A 22,000-nucleotide genomic window follows, 5' to 3' on the forward strand; every position below is an offset into this window, starting at 1 on the left:
TCTGATTAACAATGTCCTCTTCTTTAAAACCCTACCTCCTCCTCCAAAGGTTATTTCCACAAGTCAAGGCAAAGACCATGGATGAGAAGTCAGAAAACAGAATGGAATCTAGAACACAAAGCAGATGGTTCTTGGTAGAGCTCAATCAGACATAGAAAGGCCTTTAAGCCAACCCCTGGGGGTCTGCTTTCCCATTCCGAGGCTGATTTTAACCAACCACAATAATGAGCTGTAGTGAAATAAGGCATAATGGTCCATGGTATCCTGGGAGATAATGAAGATCCCAGACACTGGGGAGGCTGCAGTGGGCCACAGAGAGGAAAGAAGCAGGACAGGGAAGGGCAAAGCTAAGTCTCGCTTTCTGGATGGAGCGTGGCTTGCTTATTGCCACCCTCCAAGGGTATTCGATAGCACAAGTCAACATCTTAAAGGGAGACAAGGAGGTGCCCCTAGAAAAATCAACTGGTTTGATTTTTAGAGTTCTTATGTGGTTCTCTTCCTCTCATCAGTGACATTAAGCCCTTCTCTTTCTCATTCTCTCCCCAGCCAAAAGGGTTTCGGCGTTACTACAGCTCCCCCTTGCTCATTCATGAACAATTTGGATGCATTAAAGAAGTTATGCCCATTGGTGAGTTGGGACATTGATGGGCTGAGCTGGGTTTTGAGCAGCAATGTCAGCATTCATGGCTGCTGTTCTCCCAGGACTGCAGAACCCATGGGGTGTGTGTGTGCATTTGTTTGGTGGCTGATGGGGTCATGATTGTGTATTTTGCTGGAAGGGAAAGATAAGATGGGACCCAATTCTGCAGGAATATGCATCCTCTCCCTAATGAAGCTCAAACAACACCCAAATCCCAAAGGCTGCTGATATGCTACCCCATCCATCAGCAGCATGATGGAGTGGAAAGAGCATGGGGTACGGCATTCCACAGACCTGGTTCAAATCCCAGCTTCCCCGCTGACCAATGTGTGTCTGCACAAGCTACCCACCCTGTCAAACCCTATAAAATGAGAACAGTAATGGCTGTTTTTTATAATTGTTGTAAAATATAAATTATAGACCAATGCCTGAAAGGAACTCAGTGAATATCAGCTATTCTTCCATTGAGACCAAAAAAATGCCTTATATTTTTAGACACTGAATTTATTCTTTAACAATATCATTCAGTGTACTTCTATTTTTCTCTCCCTAACAAAATCTCTACATCGATGTTTGTCTTTCAGGGAGCAGAGTGGCAAGTTTTATACTAAAAATGTATACACTAAAATGTTTGGCATTACAATTCATGAAGCCTGGGGATGTCCAGATCTTTCAAAAACACTTGCTTCCTCCTGCAAACTTCGGGTCTCAAAGGCTTCATACCTGGGAAAGCCTCACTTCGCACTCGATTAAGTAAAGATGATCTTTGGAAAGAACCTTGAAATTGGAGTCTGGGGGGTGGATTATAAAATGTAAAAAAAGAGGAAAATCAATCCATCAGGAAGCATTTGGGAGCAGAGGGTGCCAGGTGTTGTCGGGGTCCCTAGCAAATGGGCACATGTCATGGGAGACACACTTGTGAGGAAAACTTGACCTCAAAAACCAAGTTTCCCAGGGGGCAGTGGGTCTGAGCAGCACCCGCTTCTCAGGTGCATGGAATAGGCGATGCATGATGCAGCCCAGGATATGTGAAAGGTGATTGGCTGCAGTCCTGACAGTGAATTGAAACCTTTCTCTCAGATGAGCTTTCTCTTCCGTTGCAGCCTGTGGCAATAAGGTGGACCCTGTCTACGAGGCCCTCCGCTTCGGCACCTCCCTGGCTCAGAGGACAAAGAAGAGCAGCTCTGGCAGTGGCTCGGACTCCCCCCACAGAACCTCTGTAATGGTCCTTTTGGTGCCCTTGGGCAGGGTGGGTTCCACCTAAATGCATCATCAGGGCCGGGCTGTTGTGAGTCAGGCAGCCTCCAAATGGAAACCCAAAAGCCTTTGGGCCACTGAAGGTTAATTTTCTGTTGCCAACACCCAGGAATCATTTAACTTTCCCCCCCCTCAAAGACCTCGCTCTTGGCTTCGTGTTCCCTGACTTTCTCTTCTGTATACTTCTCCTCTCCCCCCGCCCCTAGCCACCAATGTTAGATAACATGTGAACAACACAGAAAGTTTTAACTCAAACAATGGGCAGAAGCAGGAAGTCCCAGCTGGGCCCAGTTTTCCCTCCAGCTCCATCCCAGTTCAACAATACAGCCATTTCTCACATTTCCTCAATCCTTTCTCTCTAAGGCAAGGTATACCCTTGGATTCGCACACACAAAAAAAAACCCTCCCCAGCGGTGCTTGACCTGTGACTTAGGGGGGCTTCTCTCCATGGGACAGTCACCCCTCCCACGCCCCTCTCCTATGTTTTACCTCGCTGGAAATGAGTGCTCTGTGCATGTCAAGACTTTGTGTGGACACCACCCAGCAATCCAAAAGAAAAGCACAGACAGCGCTGGCCAGAGCAGGGGGACCTCTGTCCACTCACCTTGCCCTGCATCCTGAGCAGGCCTTTCTCACATCTCTGGGGTGAGCCACCACATCCTCAGCCCCTCTCAGCTCATGCATCCCCCGTGCCCGCCCGAGGCTGGCCTGTGTGGAAGGCAGATGCAAAGCCAGCCGGGAAGGAAGAGCAGAAAGGCTTCCCCAGACATGGCCTGACCTCATCAACCCCATGGCGCGGCCCTTGTGGGAGGAGACGCCGCAGATGCACTCCCAGCAGGCAATGGCCATTTCGGCCTCCACATTCTGGGCTCAAGCCAAGAAGCAGCAAGACCACCAGAGAGCCCATTTGTCCAGTTCCCTTTCATGTCTAAAATAGCTTTGTTGCTAGCAATGTCTGGACCCTACAGGCTGGTTTTAGGAGCAAAGAGCATCGTTTTCTGAATGTCAATAAGGTGTCCATTTATCACAGTCCACTTACGCTTCCTGGCACTGGTTCCATCAGGGAAGATTTCTTGGAATTTTGCTCTGTGACAGCATTGTTCTGAGACCTGCAGGGAGACCACGATAAATCCAACTGTGCTTAAGTATCTGTCACTTCACTCCTTCCCCGGAGTCCAACTGGACTCGATGGAAGAAAACAGAAACGATTGATTGGTACTTTAAAATGCTTTTGCTTCCTTTCTGCAGGGGCAAATCATAATGCATTTCAGCCTCTTGCCGGTTTTGCGGTGTTATGGCCGCGAGCTAACATATTCCCACATCGCAAAGCTCGGGCCCACAGGTTGCTTTTCTCCCAGGGCTAGAGAGGCATTTGCTTTACATTGTTGGGAAGTCACTGCCTGGCTTGTTTCTAAATCGTTATGTCTCCTTTAATGGCTTTCAAGTGCTCTAGAATATAAAAGGTTTGATGGCTTGGGGAAGGCCTGCTGAAACCAAATTCAAAACACTTCCTGGGAGTTGGCTGACCGGTTCATGAACAGTCTTCAGTTTCATAAAATTAAATGAACACAATAGCAACTTTTGTTCAGAAATAGTGAGCTTCAAAGGAGCAGGATGCAGAGGACTTGGAGACCCTGTGACATTTCTTATTTCTGAGGTGTCATGAGAGTAAGAAAGGCTGAGAAAAACCTTAGACAAGTTTTTTGTAATAAAAGTTAGTCTCTGGAGACTGGCGCTAAAGTGCTCTAGAGCGGACTGGGAGAGGTAGGAAGGGAGCCTTGCCCTCCTCTGATAAGATACACATAAAATGTTTACAAAGTGTGACTCTCCATCGAGGCCCCTTAAATTCCTCTTTTATGGAGCCAGGCAGAGAGAAGTGGGGGCATCTGGCCCTAGGAGAGAGGCAATCTGACAAAAGGGACGGTGCCCAAGAGGGAACGCACACCCTCTGAAGTTAGCCAGGCAGACAAGACAGCCGTGCTTGGATTCTTAGGACAGTGTCCTGCAAATCCTACCTTCGATGTTCAGACATGGAAATCTCTGTTCAGTTGGCCCAGTGATGTGACATTGCTCATCCCATGCTGTTCCCTCTTTTCTCCAAGACTTCAGACCTGGTGGAGGTTCCTGAAGAAGCCGACGGGCCAGGAGATGGGTACGACCTACGGAAACGCAGCAACAGCGGTGAGTGAGGGAATGAATGGGAAATCAGGACCCGGCACAAAGGTGAATCGCATTAGCCTGAGTCAGGGGGCAGGGAAAGTCGATGTCCGGTCCCCTGGTTTCTCTGCTCACCCTGGAATTCAACCGGGGCAAGTGCTCAGCATTCTGCAGAGAAACAGGGCATCGTTGCTGGTGGGTGTCAGTGATTTGACTACACTGTTCCTTGCGTTCTGTCTCCTGCATTCTCATGCCTTATGGGCTTAACATAATGGGGTTTAGGAGTCACTTCCAGACTTTTTGTTAATGCATCATTTCCCCCACTGACCTTTGTAACATCAGCAAAGCCACGGAGAAGCTACTCCAGGCTACACCTCAAGTACTTGAACCAGGTGGGTGGTGGTGCCAGGGAGGGGAGTAGGGGCCTCACACTTGGCTCCTCCCCAGCAGAGAAAACTAAGTCTCTGGTATGTGCAACCTAGCCAAACATTCTTTTTTTAAAATTTATCTTTATTGTTGACAGTATTACAGATGTTCCCTTTTCCCCCCATGACCCCCATCCATCCGCACCTGTCCCCACCCCCAGCCTTCACCACACTATTATTCTTTCATTACTTATGCCCTGTTACAATGATTTCTAAAATAATTATTAGATGCTAACTACATATATTGCTTCCTAACATTAAGAAAAAGCTGCCTCTTAAACTAGAGTTTAAGAAAACAAAATGAGCCTTTTATGAATTCATCTTGCCAATGCTCTCTAATGTGAATACTGGAAATTACTCAATCTCCACTCCATTATTCAAAAAAAAATTTCTGGAGCATTTGCCATCACCTGCAAAGGTACCTAGGTCACCAATGCTGTCCTCGGGTCGCTCATAATCTAGTGCGGCTGCATGTACCGACTTGAGTCATGCACTTGGGCTGAGTGAATCCTCAAGTTGACCCCGCCCGACTCGCGCCTGCATGGAAAGCGTGGGGATGTGCCCCTTGAATCGGTTTCCCACCTGACTGTTTGCCCTGCCTCTTTCAGACCGGAAACGGTATCCCACAGCTGCGTTGTCAGTGGCTGTCTGACAAGGTATCACTTCCCCTCCCTCAGTTCTAGGAACTCCCGTGTGCCCCTTGTCTCACTGGGACTGTGCCTCTGTGAGTCCCTGAAGGCAGCACATGCTTAGCTTCTCCCATGACCCGCCCTCCTAAATAGCATGGGCCTCCTTCCAAGCCTGCTCACATCTGCGAAAGCACACAGCGAGGGTAAGGCTTCTTTTGCACTACGAGGGGAAAACTGCCCTTCAGGTCAATGCACACATGCACTGAGCACTTAGCAGAGCCATTGGAGAGCCAAATTAAAGAGTGCGACGGCCAGGGGACCCTCACAACAAGCAGAGACACGGCAGGGCCATCCAGCCCAAGTCTGTCCAGCATTACAGGTCCAGCAACTGAATCTGGACAGCAACCCTAAGTCCTTCAGCATCTGGAGAACAAACTCACGAGAGACTGAGATATAAACCAGACGTGCCTGCATTTTCATGCTTCAGGTCTGGTCGGCTGCTCTGTCCCTGAGTCTGCCTTCTGCCTGCTCCCCTTACCTGACACTTCTCAACAATGTGATGGTCTCCTCTTCACTAACCACACCGGACGTATTTGGTCCTTGATCCCTCCTTGCTCTGGAGACAGCCTGCTGGGCTTCGCTTGGTGATCACGTGGCTGTGAAGCAGTGACCCAGCCTCTCTCTGCCTCTATGGACTCATCTGTAAAGTGAGGATAATCCTATCACCAAATCCATTGGATATTTTCATCTTTAAATGAGAATGGCCCAGCCGGTGTGGCTCAGGGATTGAGCACTGACCTATGAACCAGGAGGTCATGGTTCAATTCCCAGTCAGGGCTCATGCCTGGGTTGCAGGCTCCATCCCCAGTAGGGAGCATGCAGTAGGCAGCCAATCAATGATTCTCATCATTGATGTTTCTATCTTCCTCTCCCGTACTCTCTGAAATCAATTAAAAAAATTTTTTTTTGAAGAAAATACCATGTATGCATTGATGACTCTGGAATCTCGTTTCCAGCACTAGGCTTCCTTGCTGCCTCCAGACCCCTGCAGCCTACTGGCCATGGCCATCTGAATGTGGAATAGGCATTTTAAGTTAACACTGGACTCTTGATTGCTTCACCCACACACCCACACCGGCTCTTCCCAGGTTGCCTCTGCTCAGTAAATAGGAACTCTATTCTACTAGTTGATCAGGCCAAACCTTTGGGCATCAGCCTTGACTCCCCATTCTTCTAACGCCTCCTATCTGATCTGTCAGCAGGTCTTATCTGCTGCTCTTCAATCTCTTGCCCAGTATGTGCCCTCACCTTGCCTCTCTGTCTCCGTCATCCTGGTCCAGCTCTACTGAAGCTGTCATTCGCCCATTCCCTTAATAGTTATGGTCTTTATTTGTCGGGGGGTTTCTTTACTCCAAAAGCTGTCTTCACAGGATTTTATAATGTGAAGGAATCATCATTCATATAGGAATCATCAATATGAAGTAGGATTGCTATTAACTAAGTCATCACAAGGTCATAAAGTGTCAGGGATGAAGCCTAGAGCCTCACTACTCCACGTATAGCCCCTGGACCAGCAACCTGGGCAGCACTTGAGAGCCCGTTAGAAACGCAGAATCTCAGGCTGTTCCAGATCATCTGCAGAATCAGATTTTTTTTTTTTAATCCTCACTCAAGGATATTTTTCCATTGATTTTTTTAGAGAGAGTGGAAGAGAGAGGGAAAGACAGAGAGAAATATCAATGTGAGAGAAACACATTGATTGGTTGCCTCCTGCACATGTCCTGACCAGGGCCTGGGCCTGGGAGGAGCCTGCAACTGAGGCATGTGCCCTTGACTGGAATCAAACCCAGGAACCTTTGATCCACAGGCCGACGCTCTATCCACTGAGCCAAACCGGCTAGGACCAGAATCAGAATTTATATGTGAATCTCTGATATGAATCTTATTAAAGTTCAAGAAGCAGGATTAGAAATCATGGAACAAACCCCCCTCTCCCCCTACACACAACACACCCTGTTACATAAAGAAACTAAGGCACTGAGTAACACACTCAAAGACTCAACGTTGATTATTCACCATCTCTTTTATGTGAAGGGGCATTTTTACTGACTTATTCAAAGGAATCTGTTACAGAACTTAGCAAGCAATAAACCTCTAAAAAGCTTTGGAGATCTATTAGCCATTCCTTTGATCAGCAGTAGCTTTCTTTACAATGCACCCTTGGAAGCAGGAGAGATTAATTATGCAGCAGTTTGCTTCAGAACATTTTCTTTGATTTGATTTAATCCTCTGTCCATGCAGTTTGAGAAACAACAGAGAAAACCCCCTGCTTACGGGGTCCCAGGTCTCACTAGTCCTCTCACTGTCATGGCAAGGATGGTGCTGGCTTTGCAGAAGCAGCGCCTGAGCTTCCAGTCACAAGCAGTTCTGCATTACATGTTTCCTTTATGTTCTAAAACATGCACAGTGCACACAGATATTACTTCTGCCAAGCCAGGCACCATGTCAAATCCCAGAGAACTATTTTTTAAAATATAATTTTAATGATTTCAAAGAGGAAGGGAGAGGGAGAGGGAGATACAAACATTAATCATGGGAGAGAATCATTGATTGATTGCCTCCTGCATGCCCCCTACTGGGGATCGAGCCCCCAACCAGGGCATGTGCCCTGTCTGGGAATCGAACTGTGACCTCCTGGTTCATAGGTCGCCGCTCAACCACTAAGCCACACCAGTCAGACCTGGAGGAGTATTTCCAAAGCCACCTTAGAAGAGGGTACAATTCATGCTCATTTCTTTACTGGCAAGAATGCAGTCTGCGTTTTCTTTAGAGAAGATCTTGGGCAGGTCTGAGCGTTTCTGGTTGTTGTTTTCAACACTACTGCTGGATGCATTAGAAATGTAGACGGGGAGAATTGTTGGTCTTCACCTTTGCTTTAACTGCCAGCGACTCCACGGGAAGCAAGGTAATGAGCAAAGGGAGAAGAAAAATCTAGGCTGCCTATTTCAGCATGAAATGCCAAATAATGATGTTACTGGCTGCCTTCAATAATTGCATTTCAGTCTAACTAGATGTGATCATAACTTTCCTGGAAAAGAAGGGGGGGCTGCGGGGAGAACATAAGCAAGACAGATTCCTAGAACTATTCTTTTAAAAGGGTTGGGTGATCACATTCACTTGAGGATATTACAAAGCTGAATAGTACCTTGCGTTGCACTAAAGCAAAGAAATTCTGCCCAGGAAGAAAAATGGCAAGCTCATGTTTGTAAAATTGAGGCTTGCCTTTAGTATGCACTGGTTCTATATCTCAAATTTTGAATTGTCACCAGAAAAGAAAAGAAAAAAGGAAGCAAATCTTTTAATGGCTCTGTTGGCAGATGCCCCTGGTTCTGGTCCCCCTCCAGTGGACAATTCCCAAATTACAAATGCAAATATTATGGTGTGTTTTTGCAACACATAATTAGTGTCCAGATCATTTGCAATAACATGAATGGACCTACAGAGTATTATGCTGAGTGAAATAAATCAGACACAGAAAGACAAAGGCCATCGGATTTTGCTTATATGTGGAATCTATAAAACACACAAAACAGAAACAAGCTCATAGATACAGAGAACAAACTGATGGTTGCCAAGGTGAAGGGATTAACAAAATAGCGGTTATAAAAACAGTCACAGGATATAAAGTACAGCCGAGGGAATATAGTCAATAATATTGTAATAACTATGTATGGTGTCAGATGGGTGCTAGACTTATCAGGGTGATCATTTCAAAAGTTATATAAATGTCTAATCACTGTGCTATACACCTGAAGTTACATAATATTATATGTCAACTGTAATTTAAAAAAATTTTTTTTAATTTTAAGTTACTGTAGACAAATATTAAGCAACAGAAAGATTATATAGCTATATTAATTGGGGGTGGACTTTAAGAACCCCCAAAAAAGAAGCATCACTAGAGAATAGTATCATTACATGATCAACTTCACCAGAAGATATAAATTCTAAACTTCCATCCACCTAATGTGTAGCCTTTAAATTACAGAAACTCAAAGAGGAGTTGATAGAACTATTAGGAAAATTGACATTCCCCTTCATAGTGAGGGATTTTAACACACCTTTCAATCATTGGGAAGTTGGATAGACAAAAAAATTTAGTATAGACATAGAGGAAATGAGGACATGTTTGACAATTCTAATTGACTTAAAAAGGACACTCCATCTAACAAATGGACAATTCAAATTCTTTTTAAGAACACTTGGAACAATTATAAAAATTGATCACCTGGTAGGCCACAAGCAAGCTTCATAAATTAAGATTATATAGAACACATCTTTCTGACAACCAAAAAATCAATAGTCAAAAGATAAGTAGGAAAACCTATAATTTGAGAAATTAAAATAAACTTTTTAAAAAGCTTGTGTATTAAAAAAGAAATGAAGTATATTCAGATGAAAATTGGAATATATTTAAAACTAAGGGAAAACACTACATATCAAAACTGTGGAATGCAGCTAAAGTTGTAACTATATACCTTTGAAACTATTCAATTAAAAAATAAGAAATGCTAAAAAGTAATCATCTAAGCATTATATTTAAGAAGTCAGAAAAAAAAAATAGAGCCCACAAAAGAAAGGCAAATAAAGATTAGAGCGAAATGATTAAATGACAAAGATAATAAATCCTACAAGTGGCTCTTTAAAAATTAAATGCATAACATTTTACAATTTTACCAATAAAATAGAGAGATAAAACAAAAGGCAATAATAAAAAGAATGAATATAACAGATCAAAAGTAAAATAAAAGAATCTCATGGCCAACTTCATGCCAATACATTTTAAAACTATTTTTAAGTAGGCAAATACCAAGAGAAATGCCATTGAGCAAAGTCTGACTCAAGAAGTAATAGAAGTAGAAACCTTGGATTTGCTTCTAATTATGATAGAAATGGAATCAATATTTCCAATGTTTGCACTATGAAAATACCAGGCCCAGGCAACTGTGTAAGTAAACACTACCGAACATTTAGGAAAAGAGAGTTTCCATATTACAGAAGCTCATTCTGGACGAGAAGTGGCCAGGAGGAAGGATAGCAGCATTGTCTAATTTAGTTTATGAGGCTAATATGATTCTGACCTTAAAACCAACAAAGACAGTAGGAGAAAGGAGATTCACGGACTAGTCTCCCTCTTGAATATGGAAGCAGAAATCTGAAACAAAATCTTAGTAAGCTGAATCCAATCATGTATTTTGAAAAGACAATGCATAATTACCAAGTTGGACTTATTCCAGGGATGCAAATTTGGGTCAATGTTAGATAAGCCAATGATGTCACTGGCTGCATTATCAGGTTAAAGATAAGAATAATCATCTCATTAGAAAACACAGTAGTGAACATGGGCCTCACAGGACTGAAAAGCAAAAAAGAAAGACAGAATATGGAAAAGGAACAGAAGACAGTCCTTTGGGGATGTGACAAAACTAAAGATTCATTTTTGCATCTATAACACCAGAAAATATTGCTAGGTGAAATAAATCATATCGAAAAGGATAAGAACCATATGACTGCACTCATGTGTAGGCTATAAAACAGAAAGCAACAAACTCAGAGACACAGATAACAGTATGGTGGTGACCTGAGGGGAAGTGGGTAGGGGAGGATGAAGAAGGTAAAGAAGGTCAAATACATGGTGATTGAAGGAAACTAGACTTTGGATGGTGAGCACACAGTGCAATATGCAGGTGATGTAGTATAGAAATGTACAATTGAAACTTATATAATGTTATTAACCAGTGTTACCCCAATAAATTTAATTTTAAAAATATGCCTGCACTAGGGATATATTCTTTGAATACTTGTTCTGAATGAAATTAGCAATCAAATTATTTTTAATAAAATAAATTTAAAGCAGCAAACATAAAAGTTGTATGATATATTTTTGGTAAATGGACTTGATTCTGAAAGGAATGGGTTTTATTTATTTTTTATCCTCACCCGAGGATATTTTTCCCATTGATTTTTTAGAGAGTAAAAGGGAGGCAGGAGGGGGAAGAGAGAAAAACATAGATGTGAAAGAGACACGTTGATTGGTTGCTTCCCACACGTGCCCTGACAGCACCCCTCCTGGGGCCAGAGCCTACAGCCGAGGTACATGCCCTTGACTGGAAATCGAACCCGAGACCCTCATTCCACTGTCCAACGCTCTAACCATTGAACAAAACTGGCCAGGGCAAGGATTGGGTTTTAAAAATCATTTTGGCACTGTTCAGTTGTGCTTGCAACAATATAGTTAAAAACACATTTGGGGTCACTTCAAGTGATTTTTAACGTAGTTCACAAAGGTGATACACATTTCAAACCAGATACTTAAGGGATATTCAATAAAAAGCTAAAATAATGTGGAATTACCAAATTGCAAATGCCATCCAAGCTGTTCATTGCCTATGCACCTTATGTACTTCCCCTTTTTAGCTCCAATCAAATCTAGGAAGATTCTCTTTGTGTGTTTTCATTCAGTAATTTAATATTCTTTTGGAAGTTTCCAGTTTTCTACTTAGGGAATCAAATATTTACACCAAGATTTTAGGTCATCACATTATATCACCTGGCCTCTACTCATTTTCAACTGTCAAGTGGCCAAATATGGGGGCAGACAAGGCCCATAGGTTTAGGCCTTCCTTTTCCACTTACCTACCGACCAGAGCTCCTCCGACGAGTGCATCTTGGCCTCCTAGGGATGATGGGATTGTGTCCACAGGCTCTGGAGAAGAGATGTTTGCTAAGCATCGGCACATTTACAGGCTCTTGTTCTGAAGCGTGTTCTCTACGCCAGTTACTGAGTCCCTCTTAGGGACATGGAGAGGCACTGACTGAAGTAGGGGGTAGAGCTTTGGGTGGCCTGTGTCTCTTCCTCTCCCGAGATTGCCTCAATAATCTGCAGGGAGACCAAAGGGAAGGATAAAGCAGTGTTACGTTTAAATGTGGAGTCTTCTCAATGGCGGGTTAATTTGGACACCGTAACTGTACTCTATAAACCTGGAAACATTCGCCACATTTGTGTTTAAGGAGGAGACACACGGTGAGAATAAGGCATGCCGTTGTCACCAGAGTACACTCGGCTCCTGGGACGGGCCATGGCAGAGCCCTCACAGCCACCAGGGGCCTCCCGCAGCTGTGCAATGGGCAGCAGAAACGCCTGCCCATGGTCAGAGCCTTGTTCTTATCAAAGGCCACCGAGTGGCTGCTTAAACCCAAAGGAAGAGAATTCCGCAGCCCAAGAACAAACTAAATGAGAAACCACACTTTTACTCTTTCATCCGAATAATTGCCTCAGTGCACTGACAATAAGAGATCAAGGAACTATTTTGAAATTTAAAACTAACACTTTAATCTGAAAAATAGAATATAGATAACATTAACAAACTAGAAACAAGATATTGACAATAGATGAGAAACACCCGGTATTTAGAAAAGGTAATTCGGATACAATTAAATCGGGCCCTCCATCACCCTCCTTCCCATAACGAGTGATTGGATACATGGAACAGGGACGCAGGGCGCGGTTTCTGTTCATGAGAAGAGCACTTCCCAGGGAGACCCAGTTGTAAACACGCCACTGCCAGGCAAGAGAGAGGATGTGCCAGTGGAGGCGTGTGCAAGGGTGTGAGCGCGCAGAGCAGGCAGTGCAGAACCCGCACAGGGAGCCAGGGAGGCGTCCCACAGACAACAGGCAAGCTGGGCCACCGAGAACAAGGCAAAGGCAGAAGTGAAATAGACTCTGTGACAGGGAGTAAGAAACCAAGTTTTCAATCATGTTTCCAAAACACTGGCTGGATCCATAAAACTCCTGCTTCCCCTTGTCTCCTCAGTGTTTACGTATCCAGAAAATGGCACTGACGACCTCAGAGACCAAGCGAAGAACTTAAACCACCAGGTATTTATGGGCCTCGCAAAGGCAGTGTTTGTTTCCACATATGTGTTACACACAAGTAGATAGAGACTCTCTCATATGTAAATTATACAGTTACATAATATAGCGGCTGTATTTTATAGTACATAAGTATATAGTTATTATATTTTTATGTTCATTTGTATATAATTAGCATAGAATCCATAGAATAGAATAAATCGATAGAATCAATAGAATAAAATAAAAGATACTTGAGCTTTGGATAGCAGAGTGAATCAAATAAAAAGGATATAGTTGTGCACAACTTTTGTTTGTTTTATAGATAATATATATTTATTACATAATGTATTTCAATATAGTATAGAATTATATATTATGTAATACATAATATGTCTATACATATTATATATATACATGTGTATATATTATACAGTTATGTTATATAATTGTTAGTTTATCATATGTATTATAAGGTGTAAGCATTGATATAGCATTCATATTTAATTGGTTAATAATGGTAGCTAATATTTATATAACACAATACTCTTTATAGTCTACAAATCGGGGACAACAATAAAATCCACCTCACAGGGCTGTTGTGAGGATCCAGTATGCTCATGCATGTACCGCACTGCCTGGCACATGGTACGTTATCAAAACAGTAGTTCTTATCATCATTATTGCACGGCTTCCCAGCCAGAAGATGGTGATCCCATGACATAACCAAAATCTGCCTGATGGCAAAATCTGTGCTTTCTTCACAGAACGAATGGACTAATTGCCCTGTATATACACCTGGTCCCCTTGGATACTTGAGACACCAAATTTTAGGCTTACTGAAAAGAAGTCAATTTTATGGATCACTTCGAAAATTATATACATGTCTAACTACTATGCTGTACACCTGAAACTAATATAATATTGAATGTTAACTGTAATTGAAAAATAATTTTTTTAAAAAAAAACTGAATTTTAGGAAGTGAAAGTTGTGTTACTCCTATTCACATGTCCATCTTTCTATAGAGAGGATATTCTCACTCCTGGGGCCAATCCTGTATCACTTTTCATGAACAACCATATAAAAAATATTATTTGAAGAAAATTATAGTATTTCTCTTTTTTAAATGTTTTTATTAATTTATAGAGAGAAACGGAGGAAGAGGGAGAGAGAGATAGAGACATCGATGAGAGAGACACATCATGGATCAGCTGCCACCTGCACACCCCCTACTGGGGATCGAGCCCGCAACCCAGGCATGTGCCCAGACTGGGAATTGAACTAGTGACCTCTTGATTCAACCACTTAGCCACACCAGTCGGGCAAAAATTACAGTATTTCTGACAAAGACCTCCACATAATTGTTTTTAAATGGTTTGCAATAAAATCAATCTCAGCTAAGAAATTTAAAAAAAAATAAACCAATGGTTGAAAAGGTCTTTAATAACATTTAGCTCTTTTAACCCTTAAGAGCCATACACTGAATTACTTTGCATTCACTTCACCATTGCCTTTTTTTCCCCTTGCTTCTCTCCATTTCTTCCTCCTTCCTTCCCTAACTTGTCTTCATCTCCTCTTTCAGGGACCTCTTTCCAAAGACCCATTACAGATGAACACCTATGTTGCCTTGTACAAATTTGTACCACAGGAGAATGAAGATTTGGAAATGAGGTAAAAGCATTTTTTTACAGAAAAGAAAAAAGCAAGAATGAAAGAAAGAATAAATCAATTTGTGTTACCTCCGGGATATTTAGGGCAATTCTCACACTGTAGTGTGCATGCAGCCTGCAGGGCTGGTTCGCCGGGATTGCTGGGCCAGTCCCTGCTGCTTCTGAGTCAGCTGGTCGGGGGCGGGGCTTGAGAATTTGTATTTCTAACTGGTCTGCCGGTGACTAAGCTGCTGCTGACCCAGGTCCACACCTCAAAAAGCACGGTTTTAGCACGCCGCCAACAGAACTGCTCATGGGAGTTTTCACGAAAGTTGCGCATAAGATGCACCTGTCATCCTGTGGAGTCCAGGCAATCAAAAAACTATATTTCATCCCCAAATTAGCATTGATTGAAGAATCAAACTAAAGCCATTTCTTTCTCCTGCTGGAGACGGGCACCTCTGCCTGGCTCACAAGGATCCATCCCACTTACGGTAACTGACACCTGGGGACGGTAAGGTGAGCTTTGGGAATCTTTCTCTTGACCACAGTTGTTGTTCCTTGCGTTTCAGTGTAGAGTCAGTCCTCTGCTCATATCCTGAAGCACTTTATAAACATCTTAGGTATCTATCATAATAAAAGCATAATATGCTAATTAGACCGGACATCCTTCCGGACGACCTTCCAGACAAAGCCGGGGCTGTGAGGGCCAAGCCCCTTGCACGAATTTCATGCATCAGGCCTCTAGTAAAAGAATAAGAATGACCTCTTCCCCCTACAGTATTTGTGAGGGTGAAATGAGTAGTGCATATAGCATGGTGCCCCGTCATTGCGAGCACTCAGTAACTGGTAGTTATTCCAATTTGTATAATATGGTGTGTTCACTGGCCTGTCTCCAAGGAAAGGCTTGGCTCCCCTCCTCCACTCATGGCCCTAAAACGTAAGTAGCCTGGGGAGAAGGCTTTGGAGTTTCCCAATCCCAGAGCAGGGGAGAAAGGGCTGCTTTGCTCGTCCAATGGGCCCTTAGACATTGGTTCTTTCCGAGTCCAAAGAGAATGGAGAGATGTTAACACTAAAAACTACTGAAATGTCAGTCTTAATGAAATCGCCTCCATTTGGGGTGGATTCCCCTTGCCTGAATGCCATGCAGACCAAGTCCCAGTCATGCCATTCCCCTTAAATGGCATCCAGAGGGACCTGTCCCTCCGCCCTAGGCTGTGTGGGCTTCTCTCCATCCTCAGGCTGGTGCCACGTCCCAGAAATAGTCCATGTGCACTTGCCTGAATGTGGTTCCCCACTTCAGTGGAATCAGCCGCTCCCCTCCCTCTTCCCCAGAGCCCCTCAAAAGGACAGAGCTGCCCAAAAGGCTCCAGTTAGACCCTGTATCCCTGGTGCCACAGGCTATTGGGTCAAGTCCAGCAGCCCTCAGGCCGCAGCATTCAGCGAGACTCCACAGCAGATGGGTGTATCCTGCCGGAGTCTGGTACCTCCTGGCTCACACGGAGGTCAGCTGTGTTCCGTGTCCGCCCTGGTCTGCTCCCAGTCATTCTTGGGTCTTTGCAGAGCACAGTTCAGAGCCTGGAACTCAGCTCCTTAGATTCCTGCAGACGTTTAGGCTCTGAGTTTTCTCCACCATTGGGTAAGAATTGCCACACTGAAATCACCAGCTGGAGTTGTGAACACTGCCTGAACTGTCTGGCATCGGTGCAGGAGGAGAGATGGCATTTGTCAAGTGCAGGCCTGTTCTAGTGGGGATATAACAAGCCCCGAAGGTTAGAGCCCCCCTAGGATTCATCACTGGGGTGGTATCTGCCCTTCAGCGAACGGTCCCCAATGGACTACCTGCTGATGAAGACAAGGATGACATATATTTACTTTGCAATAAATACAGTATATTTTGTTCTTCTTGAGATTGTCATTTGGGGTATCTAAAATTTTAAATTTAACAATTTCTCTTTTTTAAATATATTTTATTGATTTTTTACAGAGAGGAAGGGAGAAGGATAGAGAGTCAGATACATCGATGAGAGAGAAGCATCGATCAGCTGCCTCCTGCACACCCCCGACCAGGGATGTGCCTGCAACTAAGGTACATGCCCTTGACCGGAATCGAACCTGGGACCCTTCAGTCCCCAGGCCGACGCTCTATCCAGTGAGCCAAACCGGTCAGGGCAGATTTAACAATTTCTTATTGTGCAGGTCCCACCGTTTTATATTAGAAAATTGTCTGAAGCCATCAGATGAGGAAAAAAAAAACCACAATTCCTGATAAATATAGAATGTTACTGAGGAATGTCGTCTAGCTGCCTGTTGGTGGTCAGGCAGTTGCTGATGTGACATGTCGTAACTTTTCATGCTTATTTTAGTGGGTTACAGGCCTTTCACAGCCAGAGTGTCTGGTCACGAATCAAACGTTTACAGTCCTCTTCGAGGCACACAGGACTATTCATCCCCAGGAGGGAATGTCTGCATTACACCAACTACAAGAATAGAGGGATAAGTCAGACTTACATTTTTTTTCTTTTGCCAAGAGATTCTAGGTCCCCATTTTAAAAGCCAGGCACTTGATTTAGAATGGGCAAGGTTATGCTTTGCGGATTTCATATAATTCTGTGAATGAACTGGAGCTTTGTGAATTATTGTTTTCTCCTTAAACCATAAAGGAGAAAAACAAATTCTGTTTAACAAAATAACCATTCTCATCCACCTGCATTGTAATCCAGGGAGCACACTGGGTACTGTCCTCAGGAAAGAGAACAAAAGAAGCGAGAGTACAGGGAATGTTAGGAGTGTGAGCTTGATGGCAAAGAAGGCCCAACAATCATAGATCCCTTCCGCAAGCATTTGTCATATGCCTGCTCAATAGTAAGGAAAGCCTTTTCTGCCAACAGCTAGCAGTCCGGATCTCCCTATCGACTTCCAGTTGCACATCCTTACCTGCCTTCCCTAGGAGTGGATGGCAATAGCAGTGCCTCCTTCCCTCCCTCCCTCCCACAAACCTGCTCCTTAGGGTGAATGACATCACCATCTGCCCAGGCTTCCAGCCACCAGAGACCTCTCTTTACCTGCATTCAGTTGAGTGCACTGTTTCTTCTCTGTTCTCTCCTTCCTAGGGCGACTGAGTATTTAATGAGATCATTTAAAATAAAAGCTAGGATTTCACTCCCAGTAGAAAGCAAGGTGCACACTATATTTTAGATGCCTTCTGTTCATAATTTGCATCTTTTCACAATAGGTTTCATTTCCTAGTTTTCTGAACAACCTCATTAACACAACCCTAACACCGTCACAGGGTCTGTCCGGCCACTGAGCACATCCCGTGAGACTTTATCTCACTGGCCCCGTGATAAGGAGGCTGTGATACCCTGTCCCTCATCTTCTGAGCAGGTTTTGCAGTTGCTGGTGTGACATGTCACAGGTATGGAATTTTACCACTGACATGAAAGACACGATGCCATCCTGTGTGAGACCTCCAGTTCATTGCTGAGGATTTGTGGTCTCCTAACATTAAAGGGCCACCCAGGTTCCGCTGAGTGGAAGAGGCTTGTATAGTAAGTAGATAACCTTCTGTAATTAAGGGTCTTAGATAATGTCCACCAATAGCCCTTATTATCAAGCTTTATAAAGAGCTGGGGAAATGGCACTTTATGGACTGCCAGCCTAATTCACGAGCAAAATTCTTTAAAATGCTACTTGAAATACAAACTGGAGAACCTTATTCTCATCAGTATTAACATCATTATCATCCCATATTGCCTCGTGCCGAATCATCCTCTTGGCCAAGTGGGTGGGTATGTGTGTGATATACTTACCTATGGACATCCATTCCCACACACTCACAGTCAGATCTGCATGAACACACACATTCATGTGCACACATTCGTACACACACATCATGAGCGCAAGCTTGATAATACTTGTTTAGCTTTTTAAAAAAATTAAATCCTGCCAAGCCAGTGTGGCTCAGTGGTTGAGCATCAGCCTATGAACCAGGAGGTCATGGTTTGATTCCTGGTCAAGGGCACATGCCTGGGTTTCGGGCTCAATCCCCAGTGTGGGGCGTGCAGGAGGCAGCCAATCAATGATTCTCTCTCATCATTTATGTTTCTATCTCTCTCTCTCTCCCTCTCCCTTCCTCTCTGAGATCAATAAAAATATATTTTTTAAAAAAATAAGAAAGTTTTGCCCTCCATATGTACAAAGTAACCAGTCCCATTATCCTCACTGCTTTGGGGGTCAGAAATCTGCAGAGTCTTAGAGCCATTGCTTGTTATTCACACCAACACACCTTTAAAAAACCAATAAGAATTACTTTTATGGCTTTGCTGAGTTGATATATGACATAAGCAATCAGCAGATGTAAATAACTCCAAGTCAACACAAACCCCTAAACATCGTAAGAACTCTGAAATAAAGGATCAAGAGTAAATAAAAGACTTAAAGATTCAAATGCATATTTCAGTGGCCATTTAATGCCTGTTCCAAAGAAACCATTTTGGTTTCCCACATCTAAGTCATTTTCATTTTTATTAGTTCTCCCCAAACAGATTTATATGATAATGGCCGTGTTTCATAAGGGGGGAAGGGAGCGGGGAATGAGATGGAAAGAGAAAAAAAGCCTTAGGAGCCAAGAGAGGGAAAGCAGGAACTACTTTTCCAAGTTTATTAAATTCTAAGAAAGACACAAATTAATTGCCACTTCAGTGTGTTGGAACACCTACATGGGGGGGGGGGGGGGGGGGCTTCAAAGAGAAACCTGTCGGCTGCTGTAACCCCAAATAAGGATTTAGATCCTTGAGTCACCAGACTCTTTCCTGGCAGCCTGGACCTACCTCAGATTTTTCCATGGGCGCGTCTGAATGAAGCCAGGCAGCTATTTGTCTCATTAGCTAATATTCATCAGAAGCTCTGGAGACGGGATGGCCTGAGCTCATCTCATTCCGATTTTTTCAAAGCACCTTAGAACTGACTTTAACCCATGCATGGCTCTTTCCTCCACTCATCGTGAGTGCGCACCTGCCCTCTGCTGGGGGAACAATGCTCAGACAGCTCAAGTGGGCAAGGGCTGGGGTGGGTGGCAGAGGAGTAGAGAAGACGGTGCCCTTCAGCGTGGGGTCTTGTGGGGCGAGGCACCCAAGCAGCCTTGGGAAACCAAGGAAGACTTGGCAGGCAGGTGGCACCACAGCCAGGCTCGGGCTTCCGCTTGTTAGTGCGCGTTCTCCTCACCACAAGGAAAGGATAGGGAGGAACAGCTCACATAACAGTCCAACAGGATGACTTCCAAAGCCACCAAACGCGGAGGGGGTGCGGATGCAAACTCCATTAGAAAAAGGGGTGCTGCGCAATCACTGCCGGTTCAGGGGCGTATTTATTTAGGTAATTGCAGCCATTCCCGTCTTCATTCTGAAAAGACTCTTAAAATTCAGTGAAGCTTAGTGAACGGACACTTAGCTGTTTAGTTCATATTTAAATGAGACGATTTATAGGTCTTTACATATGCGGGGGAGGGTAAGGTGGGAGAACTAGAACCCAGAACTCACAGGTAGAAAGTAGAGTCAGGGCTGCAACCCAGGGAGGCGGACTTGGGGTCCAACTCATCTTTCTTATCCCTAGCGTTCCATCCTGCACTGTTGTGGTAGGATTCCTCTGTGATGAGGTTGGCGATGATATTTCAATCAGCAGGTTCGGACAGTGTATTCATGTATCCTGTGTTAGCCACTCACATTACTTCTTACCAGTCTACTGGGATTGTTCCGCTCGTTTATAAGACCAGGAAGTTTGTTATCTATAGAATGTGTTCATGAAAAGTCATTCCTGTTCAAGGATACTTTTTTTTTAATTAAGATGAAACCATGACTCTTATACAAATATAAAATGAACACATGTCAAAGTTGCTTTTAGACTCATTCATTAATGAGAGAGCCACTAATATGTCACATCTGGTTCAAAGGAGAATTCAAGCATCACACATATGTAGGCGACCCAGGGTGCTGATGTGAATTTGCAAATACATGCAACACTGGTCAGTATTCACAGGGTAATCATTGATTACATTCCACCAGACACAATTCCCATGCAGGCCTATGGACAGACAAGAGTCATTGGCATCATCTTCAGTTTCGTACAACTTGCAGAAATGAAAAATAATAGCTCAAAGGCATTGAAGTGGGGGGGAGTATGACTTGGGAGGGTGAGCTAGACACCCGGATCAGCAATCACTTTGGCCCATTTTGAAGTCTTTCACAATTCTTCTGACCGGCCCTTGTGTTCTTTTAGCAAATCTGTTGGGTTACACAAGCAAGTAGTACTTTACAGAGGAGAAAACTATGGTTGGGATGGCTCACACTTGTTAACAAGCCATCAAACCTGCTGGAGAATATCATTAAAATAGAGATTCCTGGGCTCCATCCAAGCCTACAGAGTCAAATCACATTTGGAAATATGTATGTTAAGTGTTTCTCTAGATTCTGATTATCCTCCAGATTTGAGAACAACTGATCCAAAAAATACACAGTGGGCCAGTGGCAGGCCCAAAACCAGAATGCAGGTTTCCTGAGTCTCAGGCCTGAGGTTTAGTACACTCGTTGGATTTTTGGCTGGTAACTCATGTGATGATGTCCTTTACTGTGTAAGGCCTTATACACCTGCCATAAAAGAAGAAGAGGAGAGCCCTTAAGACAGAGTAAGACAGAATAAGACTCCCTTGGTGTCTCATTTCCATTCTCTAAGTACATTACTGCTTGGCAAATGCATCAACATAATTAAAACTGAATGTAATTCTAATGCACCAATTTGATTTAAAAATAATCTTCACAGTCACCAGGACATCAAAATGCAATTAGGGCTATTTGAGGAAAGTCTCTGATGCATTTTAGGTTCTGATGCTGCAGTGTGTCAAGAAGCCCAGATCTTCCCAAATGTCACTAATGTGTTTAGCTGCCTCCCTCTCACTCAAATGCCTCTTCCGATTAGGTTCTGGGGAGCGTGATCCATGACAGTTCAGGAACATTCTCCAAATCCCATCCAAACGGCCCTTTCGCTGAATGCTTTTCCTCTGAGCTGGTCTCTGAACTTGGGAAAGTGTAGGCAGTCTTATGGATACCAGGCTTCAGACAAAATCAAATTGCCTCATTCCGGAGTTCCTTGCTACCTACCGTGTTCTCAGAGTGTAAAAGGCTCTGGACCAGGACTATGGAGAATGAGAAATGGGTCTAGCAAAAAAACTAAGCAGGAGATCTAAAATTAATGGAGCCCTTTGGCAGGCTCCCTTTTCTGTTTCCCTTAGCCTGGTTTTTCCAGGACATCTGTTTTGGCTGAGTGACTATGGCTG

General features: G+C 43.7%; 1 protein-coding gene across 3 annotated transcripts in view; it reads left to right on the forward strand.

The window, feature by feature from the left end:
- STAC (SH3 and cysteine rich domain) overlaps positions 1-22,000 on the forward strand; it is a 98,488-nt gene that overhangs the window by 59,721 nt on the left and 16,767 nt on the right. For all 3 annotated transcript variants that reach the window (XM_059664236.1, XM_059664234.1, XM_059664235.1), the window contains exons 4-8: positions 547-628; positions 1,744-1,859; positions 4,000-4,078; positions 12,983-13,047; positions 14,604-14,692. In XM_059664236.1, the coding sequence (XP_059520219.1) occupies positions 547-628; positions 1,744-1,859; positions 4,000-4,078; positions 12,983-13,047; positions 14,604-14,692 (431 nt within the window). The remainder of the gene's footprint in view (positions 1-546; positions 629-1,743; positions 1,860-3,999; positions 4,079-12,982; positions 13,048-14,603; positions 14,693-22,000) is intronic.

This window comes from Myotis daubentonii, chromosome 14 (assembly GCF_963259705.1).
Source record: "Myotis daubentonii chromosome 14, mMyoDau2.1, whole genome shotgun sequence".
Classification (NCBI taxonomy): Eukaryota; Metazoa; Chordata; class Mammalia; order Chiroptera; family Vespertilionidae; genus Myotis; species Myotis daubentonii.